Below are 14,649 nucleotides of genomic sequence, written 5' to 3'. Positions count from 1 at the left end.
CTTCAGCCTCTGAAGTAGCTGGGATTACAGATGTCCACCACCACACGTGGCTAATTTTTGTATTTTTAGTAGAGACGGGGTTTCACCATGTTGGCCAGGCTGGTCTCGAACTCCTGACCTCATGATTCACCCGCCTTGGCCTCCCAAAGTGCTGGAATTACAGGCGTGAGCCACCGCGCCCGGCCTGTTTTGTTAATTACTGCTGTTTTATATGTCCCCAGTGTATACGAGACTTTAGTTTTTTATTCCTAGACCAAAGACAATTGAGCACGAACAAATAATACACTATTCTAAACTATAGTGTCTCCAGTATAAAGTTTGGCTCTTTTGTGCCTGATTAATAAAATTTGAAAAAATAAAATAAAATGACTTCAACTACACTGTCATACTGAGTAATCCAGTAGTTTGAATGCAAAATATATAAGATCCCTGAAGAATAACAGAGCATCTTCCATTTCAAAATGTCAAGATTTGAATGGATGATTGGCTTTTCAGGAATACTATGTACTGTCTGGTTTGCCCAATACCCCATGAACAATGTCAGGAAATTCTGAATATTCCAAAACCATATGTTTGCAGAAACAGAAATTAAAATGGATATGAGCAAAAATAGTAGCTGTCTCATTATTAAGATTATAACATGGCCGGGCACAGTGGCTCACGCCTGTATTCCCAACACTTTGGGAGGCTGAGGTGGGTGGATTACGAGGTCTGGAGTTCGAGACCAGCCTGACCAACATGGTGAAACCCTGTCTCTACTAAAAATACAAAAATTAGCCGGGCGTGGTGGCAGGTGCCTGTAGTCCCAGCTACTTGGGAGGCTGAGGCAGGAGAATCGCTCGAGCCTGGGAGGCAGAGGTTGCAGTGAGCTGAGACCGTGCCACTTCACTATAGCCTGGGCAACAGAGCAAGACTCTGTATCATAAAAAAAAAAAAAAAAAAAGAAGAAGATTATCCATGTTTCAGATCTTTAAAAAGGAGTTTAGGAGACTGTATTCCATGACAATGAAATTTGATTCAAGAAGAGGATGGCAGAAACAAAAGAAAAAAATACACACATGCACACACACACACATATACAGGACACTTATTCTCATTTTAAATCGTAACATTGCTTTCGTTAAGAATTTTTGTGATTAGACTACAAATCACTATATTAACAATTTGCAATTATTAAAAAAGAACACCCTAGTTTAGGTAAGTAATGGTTCTTCAAGTGCACAGCAGAGAACAACAGCAAAGTGCTTAAGAAACACTAGTGTGAATAGGCCTAACTAGACAGTCACCAATTACTGATTTAAGGCCCCTTGACACAGGGAAACTTGATGAGGGTATTATGTAGAAAACAAAAAGAGAAATCAAGATTCTACTGATCCCTTTACAGATGGCTTACAGTAGTCATGATTGTTAGCATGGTGCCAAAGACCAGGTGTTTGTAAAAGGGCATCATGAAATGAGCCAATTAACATGTTTAATCACAACTGAAGACATAACCAAAGGCACTATACACTGAATGTGGATGGACATATCCATATAAGCATGATCCACTAGCCTTTTTACAAGAAAATATAAATTTAAAACTTAAATTTTCAGAAGTCTTTTTATTATTATTTTAAGTAAAACAAATTCACAATCCAAATACATATGTATATGCATAGGAAAATGCCTGGAAGGATATGTGCCGAGGTATTAATATTAATTAACTCTGGATAGTGGAATTGCAGTCGACAGTTTTTTTTCTTTTTGGTATTTATATTTTCTAATTTTCCTACAATTTACATGCATGATTTGTAGTTAAAAAATTTTACAAGCCATATAAACTGGGACGTTTCAAAGCTATAGAAAAAATTAGTAACTAACAATACAGTGATTGACATTTGAAATTATTAAAATATTACATCAATATGATAGATATTAACTTATCTAGTACAGATTTTGCTTATTAATTTGGACTATTGCACATTGTTTTCCATTGATTTTTTATAATTTTTTAAAAAAATCTTTTGCAGGTAATCCTGAAACAGGGTTTCTCAATCTCAACATTACTGACATTTTGGGCTGAATATTTATTTGTTGTGGGAGGCTCTCCTGTCCATTGTAGGATGGTTAACAGTGTTCCTGGTTTCAGCCACTTGATGCCAGTTGCAGATCATACTTAGTTGTGATAAACAAAAATGTCTCTAGATCTCACCAAATGTCCTTGGGAGGCAAAATCGCTCCTGGGTGAGAACCACTGGCTTAAATTAACACCAGGCAAGTCAGACTTTAAGCAGTTGCTTTTGCCCTAGATAATCTGCATCAATTGTCCTATTGCTCAGGACAACTGTCAGTCATAAGAAGTAACTGAAGCTTCGTTACTGCTCATCCAAGCATATGGCAGATAACCTTTAGATCATCATAATTAGCTGGTAACTGCTTCTCTGGCAATGAAATAGCTGTTTTTCCACTTTGAACTCAGCAAGGAAAACTAGGAGACAATGTATGTTTACCATTAAAATTAAACACCAAATGAGGTGGGGGAGAACAAAAAGGAAAGTGCTCCTTAAAACATGAAAGGCCATATAGTAGCAAAACAATGATCAGACCCAGTTCACATATCTCTGTGTCTTTGAAGCCGTCTTTAAATCAGACAGAAGAAATGCCTCACTGCTCTGTGCTTACTAGCTCTTTGTACATATGTATTATATTTCATTACTACTATTTGTTCTTTGACTGCCTTTCCCACTAGAATGTGAGCTCTGGAGAGCAAACATTTTGATTTTTTGCTTGATTCACTCATTGTTCTATTAATTCATTAAGCCATTCATACATATCCTTCGAGATCAGCACTGTGTTTGACCCACAGTAGGCTAATTATAGTATTAATCACTGAGGGTATGGAGATGAACATATTACAGGGTAAAATATGTGTGGGCCAAGGGTACCATATATTTTACATATATTTTACAATATATGTAAATACCATATATATTTTACAAGATGAACATATTACAGGGTAAAATGATGGAGGTATGAGAGCACAGAGAAGGGTAATCTACACCAAAATGGAAATTAGGGAGGGCTTCTTAGAGGAAATGACTTGAACAAGTTGGTAGGCAACTGGAAGGACGGGGGAGAAGAGGGGGCAGGCATACCAGACAAAAGGAGCTCAATGGGCACAATTCCGGGGGAGTCCTCCCTTCTACTGCCTTATTCAGGGGCAAGGGCATCTTTTCTGATAGAAGATTAATTAGCAAATGGACAAAGAAAACAGGATGAAGCAGAATGAAGAAAAATTCAGCCAGCTGAGAGGGTGCCACCAGTAGTATTAACCTCAGGGATCTTCATGCTCAGGTTGAAACAGGCATGCTCTGATCACAATCAATACCTCTGGCCAATCTCAAGACTTCTGGAAAAGGTCAGCTTGTATACCATATTGCTTATCTTACACTTTCCCACTTCCTGGTGTTTGGACATAATTCAATAATAACTTATTTATGGGGAACACTTCTGTGAAAAATTCTGTATGAGGCGTTGTTGCTGGAACTAAAGATATTATATTCTGTTTCCTGATTCTAGTTCTTATTAGACTTTAATAGGAAAAGGTGGCATTGAACTGATTTTGTTAATATTTTCATTGTTAATTATTATATTGTTGGATTTTTAAAGGGCAAAATTCAGCTTGTCATAAACAATTCTGACAACTTTTATAAATATTTTTAGAAAAAACTTTTTTTAGTTTTATAATATTAATCTAAAATGTATACATATTTAAAAACCATCCATACTAGTAGCTATTTTTTTTTTTTTTTTATCATGTTAGGGAGTTTGAGTTTTCCTTAAACTATGTCTTCCCTTATTACATATTCCTTTAGTTCCCTATGATATGATATTTAGCTTTTCTATACAAGGAACAATCATATAAGAAAAATAGGACACCCACTTCTGGCCCAAAGTAAACAGTCAAAGAGAATACAACATTTGATAGGTGACATCTCTTTCTAAAGAAGAATTCAATGATATCTGTAAAATACAGTAAAGTCTGCTCTCTGGCACAGCTGGGGAATGAGGTATTCTGCTTAATAGTTACCATATATTTTACATGGATTGCCTATTTTCAAAGAGTTGCAATAGATCAAAATAAACCTAAGGCTATGTACCCAGGGTGGTCCCAGCTGAGCTCAAAGGGAATTATCTGGGTGTATATGATTAACTAGAGAGAGCTGGTGGGCCCTTAGGGCTCTATTTGCATGAAATGATTTATGCTGGCATTTTATTTATTCCCAGCTCCTAGGAAAAGGAAGATACATGCCTAGGCACTTCAACAAAAGGGGGGAAGGAGGGCAATGGAGGGGCTTAAGATTTTAGGATTCCCTTCAGGTCTCTAGGAGTTGAAACAGTTTTTAGTCTCCAAGGAGAAAGGGATCAGAAGAGATGCAAAATGAACTGTTTTTATGAAATGTCCTGTGAAACATGGCTACTTCTGCACTGAACATAATACCACAATGGTACTTCAAGATTGATGACAAAATTGGAGCAGTAGGAAACTGTACCCTTGGCCCACACATAGGCATTTTCATTAAAGGCAACCCCAAGCAGTTTTGCCTGCAAAAAGCATTTAGCAGAATGGAGCTGAAGCTACAGCAAGACAGGACAGGCAGGGGCTTTGTCTGTTTTGTTCATTGCTATATTTTCATCACTCTAGAATATAGGCACTCAGTTGCTGATTGGTGAGCAAATTTCAAATGGTGACTATAGACGACGTTTTCAGCACCCATGAAATGACTCCAGGTGTACTTTTAGGGGTAAAGACTTTGTAAAGAGCTTGAGTCCTGCCAGTGGGGGAAAAGAGGAGATAACTGGGATATTTGGATTACTGTTACTAAGGACACCCCCTCTGAATTCATAAATGAAGAGACCTGGAGACATCTAGTTTACAAAGAAAACTATATCATTAAAGAAGCACATCAGGGTCTTGCAGCTTCTTAAAGTTGTTTTCAGAATATTACCATTTTATTGGTAAAGCAAAGAGGCACCAACTTATGAGGCATCTAATAGAAATTTCTGGATGATGAAATTCCAGATATCAGAATTTACATTACTGATTAAGACACTACTTTGTTAGACAATATATTTGGTTTCTCACATAAGCCTACCATTTTTATAATACTGAAGTTTTTTTTTTTTTAATGTCAAGTTGTCAAAACAACTTAAGTCATTTTGGATCAGGGATTATATACACAATCCTTTTATGTAAAAATTCACCCTCATTTCTTTAAAGGTAAATTACCATTAATCAATGAATAAAATTTTCTGTATATTACCAATTTAGTCTTTCAAGTCTAACTAAATGCAGATATACTCACTGACTTTTTAAATTATAGTTTAGATTTAGACATGATTGAGGCCTTGTAAAAGGGAAGATAGCTTAAGAGAGATGAGAGATTTTCAAAATTAATTATCTCCATAAGCCAACATGGCTACACAGGGAGCTCTCAGACAAGTTTAGGTTTTTAAAGAACAATTACTTAAGATAGAAAGAAGAACATCCCTGAGAATTAACATAAGAGTGAACTCGGTGGTTATAACTCTCCATGTCACACCAGCTATGGGAGCAATAAAGGCATAATGACAATCATACTTTGGCCTTTCAGCCTTTTTTGAGTTTTCATATGGTGCTTCCAAAGTTTCTCTTTGTTCTAAGACACACAGTTCCTCTTAGGAACTTGCTATTATCTTGTTCTACTGCTTCTACTTTTCAGACGTAACATTTCCCAATTTGGGAGAAGAGTTCAATCTAAGTGATTGCGGCCCATTCAGAGCCAACCATAGATGGTCTGGCCTTTAAAGTAACCATAGCTCTTTTGATTTTGTAAACCATTTTAGTTTAAAAAGCTCAGATTTGGTCGGGTGCAGTGGCCCACGCCTATAATCCTAGCACTTTGGGAGGCTGAGGCAGGTGGATCACCTGAGGTCAGGAGTTTGAGACCAGCCTGGCCAACATGGTGAAACCCCATCTCCTACTAAAAATACAAAAATTAGCCAGGCGTGGTGGTGGGTGCCTGTAATCCCAGCTACTCGGGAGGCTGAGACAGGAGAATCACTTGAACCCAGGGGGTGGAGGTTGCAGTGAGCCGAGATCAAGCCACTGCACTCCAGCCTGGGCGACAGAGCAAGACTCTGTCTCAAAAAAAAGCTCAGATTTATCCTGAGGCCACAGGGAAGTTATGAAAGAATCTTAAGTCAGGAAACTAAGGTTATCTTGTTTGGTTTCTTTTGTTTTTAATTTTATTCTGACTAAAATGGGGTGAATGGATTAGGAAATGGAAATGGGTAAGAGAAGAAGACACAGATACCAGTCAGGAGGTCATTATTATAGTCCAGATGAGAGATGGTTGAAGCCAGGAACTCAAATAGTGTCAGTGGGCTTGGAGAGAAATGGATGGATTCAAAAGTTATCTAGGGTCAGGCAAAGTGGCTCATGCATGTAATTCCAGCATTTTGGGAGGTTGAGGCAGGAGGATTGCTTGAGGCCAGGAAAACAAGACAAGCCTGGGCAACATAGAAAGATCTCATCTCTATTAAAAATTAAAAATTTAGCCAGGCATGGTGATGCATGCCTGTAGTCCTAGTTACTCAGGAGGCTGAGGTGGGAAGATCACTTGAGCCCAGGAGTTTGAGGATACAGTGAGCTATGATCACACCACTGCACTCCAGCCTGGGAAATAGAGCAACCCTGTCTCAATCAATCAATCTGGGAAGTAGAAGCAGCAAGCCTGAACAATGGCATGAAACGCTATGATTACTTGATATCATTTAGCATCTTAACATCTAGTTATTTTAATGCTCATCTAGGAGCTGTTCCAAAGTTTATCAAATGAACAGTAGCACATACTGATTTTGTTGAGGGGAAATTGGCTAGCATGATTAATAGCAATGGTAACATTTTCAAGTTATGTCAATGAATCTAATAATTCTGCAAAGCCCTATTCCTATATCTAGTATATGAGGTACAGAATGAGGACACACACACAACAAATATTTATTGAGTGCCTGCGTAACATATTGTTCTTTAAAAAAACAAAACAAAAACACACAGAAGCAGCAGGAATCTGACAGATTTAAGACAGAAAAGAAGTATTTTCTATAATTTATTTGGAGCTGTGAAAGTTATTGAAGTATAATACTTGCCTCGAACACTTTCCCAACAGCTGAAATTAATTTTTATGCCTAAGCAAGATACTGCATGGTGGTGAAACATATACGGTTCACCGATTTTGAATATTCTATTCAAAATATCTCAAAAGAAATAAAGACTATTAGTGCAGTCAACTATTTGAACTAAAAGAATGACTGAAGCATATAAAGGAGAATATGCAAAAAAGATGTTTAGACATTGCATAAATATAGAATTTGATTTATTTGTATACACTTATGAGGTACAAGTGCAATCTTGTTACATGCATGGATTGCACAGTCGTCAAGTCAGAGCTTTTAGGGTATCCATCACCCAAGTAACATACATCATACCATTAACATACACCATACCCATACTCATTATCCACACCCCTCCTACCCCAAAACCCTCCTGAGTCTCCATTGTGTATCATGGAATTTGATTTTCTTCCACAAAATATTCAACTTAAATTTAGGGGCTATTAATTTTATCTATATTGTATGCTGTTCTTTTTTTTGGGGGGGGGGGAGATAGATTCTCGCTCTGTCCCCCAGACTGGAGTGCAGTGGCGTGATCTTGGCTCACTGCAAGCTCTGCCTCCTGGGTTCACACCATTCTCCTGCCTCAGCCTCCCGAGTAGCTGGGACTACAGGCACCCGCCATCATGCCCGGCTAATTTTTTTGTATTTTTAGTAGAGACGAGGTTTCACCGTGTTAGCCAGGATGGTCTCGATCTCCTGACCTTGTGATCTGCCCACCTCAGCCTCCCAAAGTGCTGGGATTACAGGCTTGAGCCACTGAGCCCGGCCTGTATGCTGTTCTTTAAACTCATGAAATCTCTGAGAAACTAACTAGAAAGGGTCTCAATTCTGAATTTAGAAATGTTTCTAATTATATACACCTTGATACCAATATATTGTACATTCATCTGGAATACCTTTAATATCCTCATTAGCTGAGTAATATAGAATAGGAATATTAACTAATAGAAGTATTCCATAGACATTATCCAATTCTGCTTTCATTCATTTGAATTGTTTACTTTGAAAAAGATCTTAATCCATAATGTCAACTTCTTTTATTTGTATTTGCCCCATCTTTTAGAGGATATCTCTATCTGAGGAAGATTTTTTGGTATGTGCATTTTGTTTATGCTACACATGCCAAATAGATCTCCCAAGATGAAACTCTGAGCTCATTTGGAAGTAATTTTTGGTAGCACATGAATCAGAACTCTTATTTTCTTCTCAGCACTACTGGTATTTTATTGCTTCCATCTATAGTCCAATATGCTTTTAGTGCTAAGAACCCTGAGGCCAAACACACAAAGCACTAAGAAAATGGGAACTTCTGGTGATTACAATTTTTGGCAATCTTTCAGGGTTCTTCCCTCCCCTGGGAGAGTGAAACCTCTTCAAGTTCACTATGAAACAGGAACATGGTGAGCACAAATGATTGACTGAAGTTGGTGATGCTGATTTAGGTGTCTTCGACTTAAAGGGCAGGTATAAAAACCTCAAACCTGCTTGTCAAAGTCTGCTTGTCAAATGCCTATGGATTTTTCAAGACCCTGCCCTAATGTCACTTTTTCTTTTTTTTTTTTTTTTTTTTTGTTTTTTTGAGACAGAGTCTCTCTCTGTCACCCAGGCTGGAGTACAGTGGTGTGATCTTGGCTCACTGCAAGCTCCACCTCCCAGGTTCACATTATTCTGCCTCAGCCACCCTAGTAGCTGGGACTACAGGCGCCCGCCACAGCACCCGGCTAATTTTTTGTATTTTTAGTAGAGACGGGGTTTCACCGTGGTCTCGATCTCTTGACCTTGTGATCCACCTGCCTTGGCTTCCCAGAGTGCTGGGATTACAGGCATGAGCCACCGCGCCTGGCCCTAATGTCACTTTTTCTATGAAGGCCTCTCTGGCCAACACAGGCGGAGTTAGGCAGTTCCTCCTTTATGTTATTATCGCACCTTAACATATTTCTATGGCAGCACTTATCAAATTATATTGCATTTGTTTGTCTGTCCCCACTCACGGATAGAGAGAAACCATTCTCTTCCTTTTATCTGTGACCCAGAGCATTACCAAAATCAAGTTGGTTTTCAGTAATTAATGGAAAGGATAGTCAGAGAATGGCTAATAATATTCTACATCTGTATAGCATAGGTTTCAAGGTCTTTTCACATAGTAGTGAGGAAGACATGGCTTAAATTATTTTCCATCTTTTATAGACAAGGAAACAAATGCCCAGAGAGGTTATATGACCCACCCACGTTCAAAACAGTTAATACACTGTACACCTAATTCTCATGGCAGCAAGTTGATAAAGATTTGTAGATAGAAGTGGTAGCAGTACTGTCATATAAGGCAAAGATAGCAATGGCTGGTCAGGAGTGCATTAGGTAAGTGTTTCAGACTGGTTGACACATTTAGGATCTGATTACTTGTTTTGAAAGTCAATCTTAACAGGTTCTCAAGAAATTAACTTAAATGGACATGAAACTGGACAAAAGAATATCAAATTATTTACATTCAGTAATAATACATGAAAAATTCTTACTCTGTACTCAAGCTACATGTGCAGTGAAGTCAGCCGAAAGACATAAAACATATCCTACATATGTATGTAATATATATGACTCTGCCATCTCTGAAATTCCGACCGTGACTCAGACTACTAACAGGGAATAGAATTCTTAGAGATCAATCCTTTAACTCTTTCATTTTACAAAAGACAGACAGAAATAGATAGCTAGAAAGGACAAATGACTTACTCAAAGTCACACAGCTTTTTAGTGGCAGTACCAGGACACAAAATCAGGTCTCCTTAACAATAATATTCTTACATTTTTAAAAAACAAGTTATGATTGAGAAGTGATACAAGTAGAGTTCTTAGCCTTCTAGGCATATGGCTAATATGAGTACACACAGGCTGTAACACTGGAATTATTAGAAGAATGCTGCAACATGGGGGGGAAGTACACCATCTACTACTCTGTGTCTGTGTATTGGGGAGGTAAGGGAACATATAATATGACAGACAGTGTTTTAGGATCTAAATGGAAAGCAATAATATTAATCATATTTATTCTTATATATTTTACATATATAGTCTTTTATTTATTTATTTATTTTGAGACAGAGTCTCACTCTCTCCAGTGGCTCACTGCAACCTTCGCCTCCCAGATTCAAGTGATTCTCCTGCCTCAGCCTCCCAAGTAGCTGGGATTACAGGCGCCCGCCACCACGACCGGCTAATTTTTGTATTATTAGTAGAGACAGGGTTTCACCATGTTGGCCAGGCTGGTCTCAAACTCCTGACCTCAGGTAATCCACCCGCCTTGGCCTCCCAAAGTGCTGGGATTACAGGTGTGAGCCACCACGCCTAGCCACATATATATTCTTATATATCCATTCACCCATAGACATTGTTACAAAAAAAATTATTGGACTTATCATTTCAGTGTGTCAACTAAAGTATATTTTCTGGTCCTCATTCCTTTTTAATGTTCATTGTTTTGTCCTTTTTGAAAATAATCCAAGTAGATATAACCTGTGCGCTTATGTGTTCATAGCATATAATCAGCTTTTAAGTTTTGAAAATGATTTGACCACTTTCTCTTAGCCCTCTTCTCATTGCCAGTAGAACACATTCTACTAGTTACGGGTTAGCTAAAACGTATGTGTCTCTATGAAGGGTCAAAGACAAAAATCAACTAATATTTTCAGCAAAAAAGAAGACATATGATCATAGTTCTGGAAGTTTGTGGATTAACTTCTATGACCAAAGCTGCTTGTTTAACTGTTCGGATATGCTCTGGATTATAGGCCCTGGGTTAGGAGATGAAAGCAATTTGATTTCCACAAGCATATTCATATCTCACAGATGAAGTCACACCAAAATCAAATGATTTCACAGGGCAACAGCATTGACAAAGAAAGTACTGCTTTTGGAATAGAAACATACCTCACACTGGAATGAATTTGTTTGCTAACTGATCTTCCTGCTGGGGATTATTGCTAGAGGTCCTCACACCTGTAATCCCAACATTTTGGTAGGCTGAGGTAGGTGGATCACTTGAGGTCAGGAGTTCGAGAGCAGACTGGCCAACATGGTGAAACCCCATCACTACTAAAAATACAAAAATTAGCTGGGCGTGGTGGCATGTGCCTGTAATCCCAGCTACTCGGGAGGCTGAGGCAGGAGAATCACTTGAACCTGGGAGGTGGAGGTTGCAATGAGCCGAGATCGCACCATTGCACTCCAGCCTGGGCAACAGAGCAAGATTCCATATCAAAAAAAATTAAAATATATATATATATACACACACATATATATATATACACACCTATATATATACACACACATATATATATACACACCTTTACCTGTTTGATATCAACTATTGTGCATATCTTTCTGTTACTATTGCAATCAGAGTCTGTGCTCTTCCTGCTACTCCTTTGTTAGATGCAGATGACGTGTATTTCCATAACATTTATATAGCAAAGCCTTTGATTCCTTTTAGCATCATAACTTGTACCCTAATTGCCACCCCCAATTAATGCTAATATTTACTGTGATCCTCAAGAGTTCCAGTTTAAAACAAGAGCCCACATTGTGAAAGAAACTTTAGGTATTCAATGTTATTTACGCAGTCCAATTCAAAATCAGTTTCTCATTTAGGCTGTGAAAGAAACTTATTTATCAATCACAGCATTTGAATTTATTATGTGAAAAGTTCTAGATATTAATGTTTAAGCTATGTGAAATTATAATATTATGCTATATAAAAATTGGGGTTATTTAAGTACCAATTCATTCATTTCCTATAAAATTTCAGTAAAACATTTCCCATGTATACCTAACATTGAAGAAGATTCATTTAGGTCCACATTATGTTAAGCCAGCCATGACTTATAACTTAATTTTTATCCATGTCACAGGTATAAAATATCTGTCAATTCTTATTAAAAAACTGTCACATGAAATCAATATAGTCAATAGGAACATAAAATGACAATAGAAGGAAGACATTCAGAAATATAAGCAACAGGCCTTGCAATGCTTTAAGATGTATTACTTACCAAAAACAAAGTTCGGAAGTTGTTGAGATCACCAAAGAACTCTTCTATGCTCACTGTCTTTGAGTCAAAAATGAAGTATTCTCCAAGATTCTCATAGAGCTTCATCATGTTGTTGTGCATGGTGGAGAGTTTTTCATACTGTTCTCGGGCAGTCTTTGTAAAGCTGTAGCTTTTTGTTAAGGAACATGACTCAACAGTACCTTTTAAAGGCAATCAATCACTAGATGTTAAGATTGAATTAAATCATCACTTCTATAAATACATTAGTAATGCACAAATACTTGTGTATTAGTTTGTTAGAGCTGCCATGGTAAAATACCACAGATTAGGTGGCTTAAACAACAGAAACTGATTTTCTCACAATTCTGGAGGCTAGAAGTCTGAGATCAGGATCTGGTGGGTTTAGTTTCTTCTGAGGTCTCTCCATAGTCGTTGCTCTGTCTGTATCCTAATCGCTTCTTCTTACACTAGATATATTGGATTAGGGCCCACCCTAATCAGCTCATTTTAACTTAATTACTTCCTTAAAGTCCCTACGTTCAAATACAGTCACATTCTGAGGTACAGGGTGGTTAGGACTTCAACAAATGAATTTTGGGGAAGACACATTTTAGCCCAAAATAACTTGATAGAGTCATTATATTGGTTAGTGAGACCTGAAGATCTTTAAATTAGGCAGAACTATTCAATATGTAACCACACGGAACATTTGTTAGAAAATGTTTGCTAAATGAAAGCATATAGGCATAAATACCAGAAAATGGCCTCACATATTTTTATGAGTAAGGTAGAAAACAATGGCAAAAAACTTAAAGAAAAAACTATATATATATATTTTTTCTCTCTTTTTAATATTTATCTGTATATAAATAGAGATAGAGGTTATAGTGAGGCCAGGTGCAGTGGCTCATGCCTGTAATCCCAGCACTTTGGGAGGCCAAGGCGAGCAGATCACAAGGTCAGGAGTTTGAGACCAGCCTGGCCAACACAGTGAAACCCCGTCTCTACTAAAAGTACAAAAAAATTAGCCGGGCATGGTGACACGCGCCTGTACTCCCAGCTACTTGGGAAGCTGATGCAGGAAAATCGCTTGAACTCGGGAGGTGGAGGTTGCTGAGCCAAGATCGCGCCACTGCACTCCAGCCTGGGTGACAGTGTGAGACTCTGTCTCAAAAAAAAAAAAAAAAAGAGGTTATGGTGAATTCTGTATATGAGTGTTATATATGTGTGTGTATACATATATGCATAACCCACATGAGGAAAGGAAACAGAGAAGGAAGAAGGTGATGGGGTTCAAGACACACTTCCCCAAAATATGGCACCTTGGCATTTGAGAAATCAGAAAAAGCAGGAAGTTCTCTCTGATCTTCTTCTAATCCTTTTCTCCTGAAGCAGGCAAGAAAATAATTCTCTTAACTGCCTCTGAAGTAGGTTATAAGACCCTCATTTCAGAGCTGCTCCTCCTATACCTGAAGGAAAAGAATGTCCTTATCTCTGGAGACATATGGACACAGAGAAGAATCTGAACAAATATGCCTTGCTAAGTTCCCCCAGCTCATTACCATTAGATCATACCCCCTTTGCCCAATTATATTTCCCCACTGTCCACTCTTCATCAAACCTAATCATAAAAATACACAAGTTTCCCTTTCTTTGGGTCTTCATTTCTGAGGGCTCCTGTGTCACATAAAACTTATATTAAATAAATCCATAAGTTTTCCTCTTGTTAATCTGTCTTTTGTTTTAGAGGTCTCAGCCACAAATCCAACAATGGGTGAGAAGAGAAACTACTTTTCCTCTATAAAGGAGAGGAAGTGGCCTGGCAAGAAAGGAGGAAGAGGGAGGAGGGAAGGGGGGAGGGAGAAGAGAGGATGAAGGGGAGAGGGAGAGAGGGACACAGAGGGAGAGGGAGGAGAAGGAGAGAGAGGTAAAGAAAATTTGCTGTAGCTCTAGAGAGAATTTTCTGTAGCTTTAGAACCTTAATTGCCCGAAGGGCTTGTTAAAACACAAATAGCTGTTTGCTGGGGCCCCAGATCAGGGGCCTAAGAATTATCATTTCCAACTAATTTCCAGGTGATGCTGATGTTGCTGGTCCAGGCCCACACTTTGAGTAGTATGTTCTAGCAAATTAAGTAGAAACTATTATCTCCAGAAACTAATTTTACCAGTTTTAAAAAAATTTTGAAGGAATAAATGATCTTAACAACTACCATTACCAAATCATAAAATGAACCAAATATATAAATGTGTCCTACTAAAGATATCTCACTATATATAAATTTATACTTATAGAAAGAAATTATAATACATTTTTTCTGATTATACAAGATATAAATGGCCCTTTTTTACAACTTAGAAATTAAAAACTTAAATCAACTAAAATTTCCCACTCAGAAACAAGTATTGT

The 14,649-nt window shown here is 37.9% G+C and overlaps 1 protein-coding gene across 7 annotated transcripts in view; it reads right to left on the bottom strand.

Moving 5' to 3' along the window:
• DIAPH2 (diaphanous related formin 2) overlaps nt 1-14,649 on the bottom strand; it is a 905,937-nt gene that overhangs the window by 230,549 nt on the left and 660,739 nt on the right. For all 7 annotated transcript variants that reach the window (XM_054544831.2, XM_054544832.2, XM_054544829.2 and 4 more), the window contains one exon: nt 12,243-12,408. In XM_054544831.2, the coding sequence (XP_054400806.1) occupies nt 12,243-12,408 (166 nt within the window). The remainder of the gene's footprint in view (nt 1-12,242; nt 12,409-14,649) is intronic.

The sequence above is a fragment of the Pongo abelii genome, chromosome X (assembly GCF_028885655.2).
Source record: "Pongo abelii isolate AG06213 chromosome X, NHGRI_mPonAbe1-v2.0_pri, whole genome shotgun sequence".
NCBI classification, from domain to species: Eukaryota; Metazoa; Chordata; class Mammalia; order Primates; family Hominidae; genus Pongo; species Pongo abelii.
This window is presented reverse-complemented; position numbering and strand designations above follow the sequence as displayed.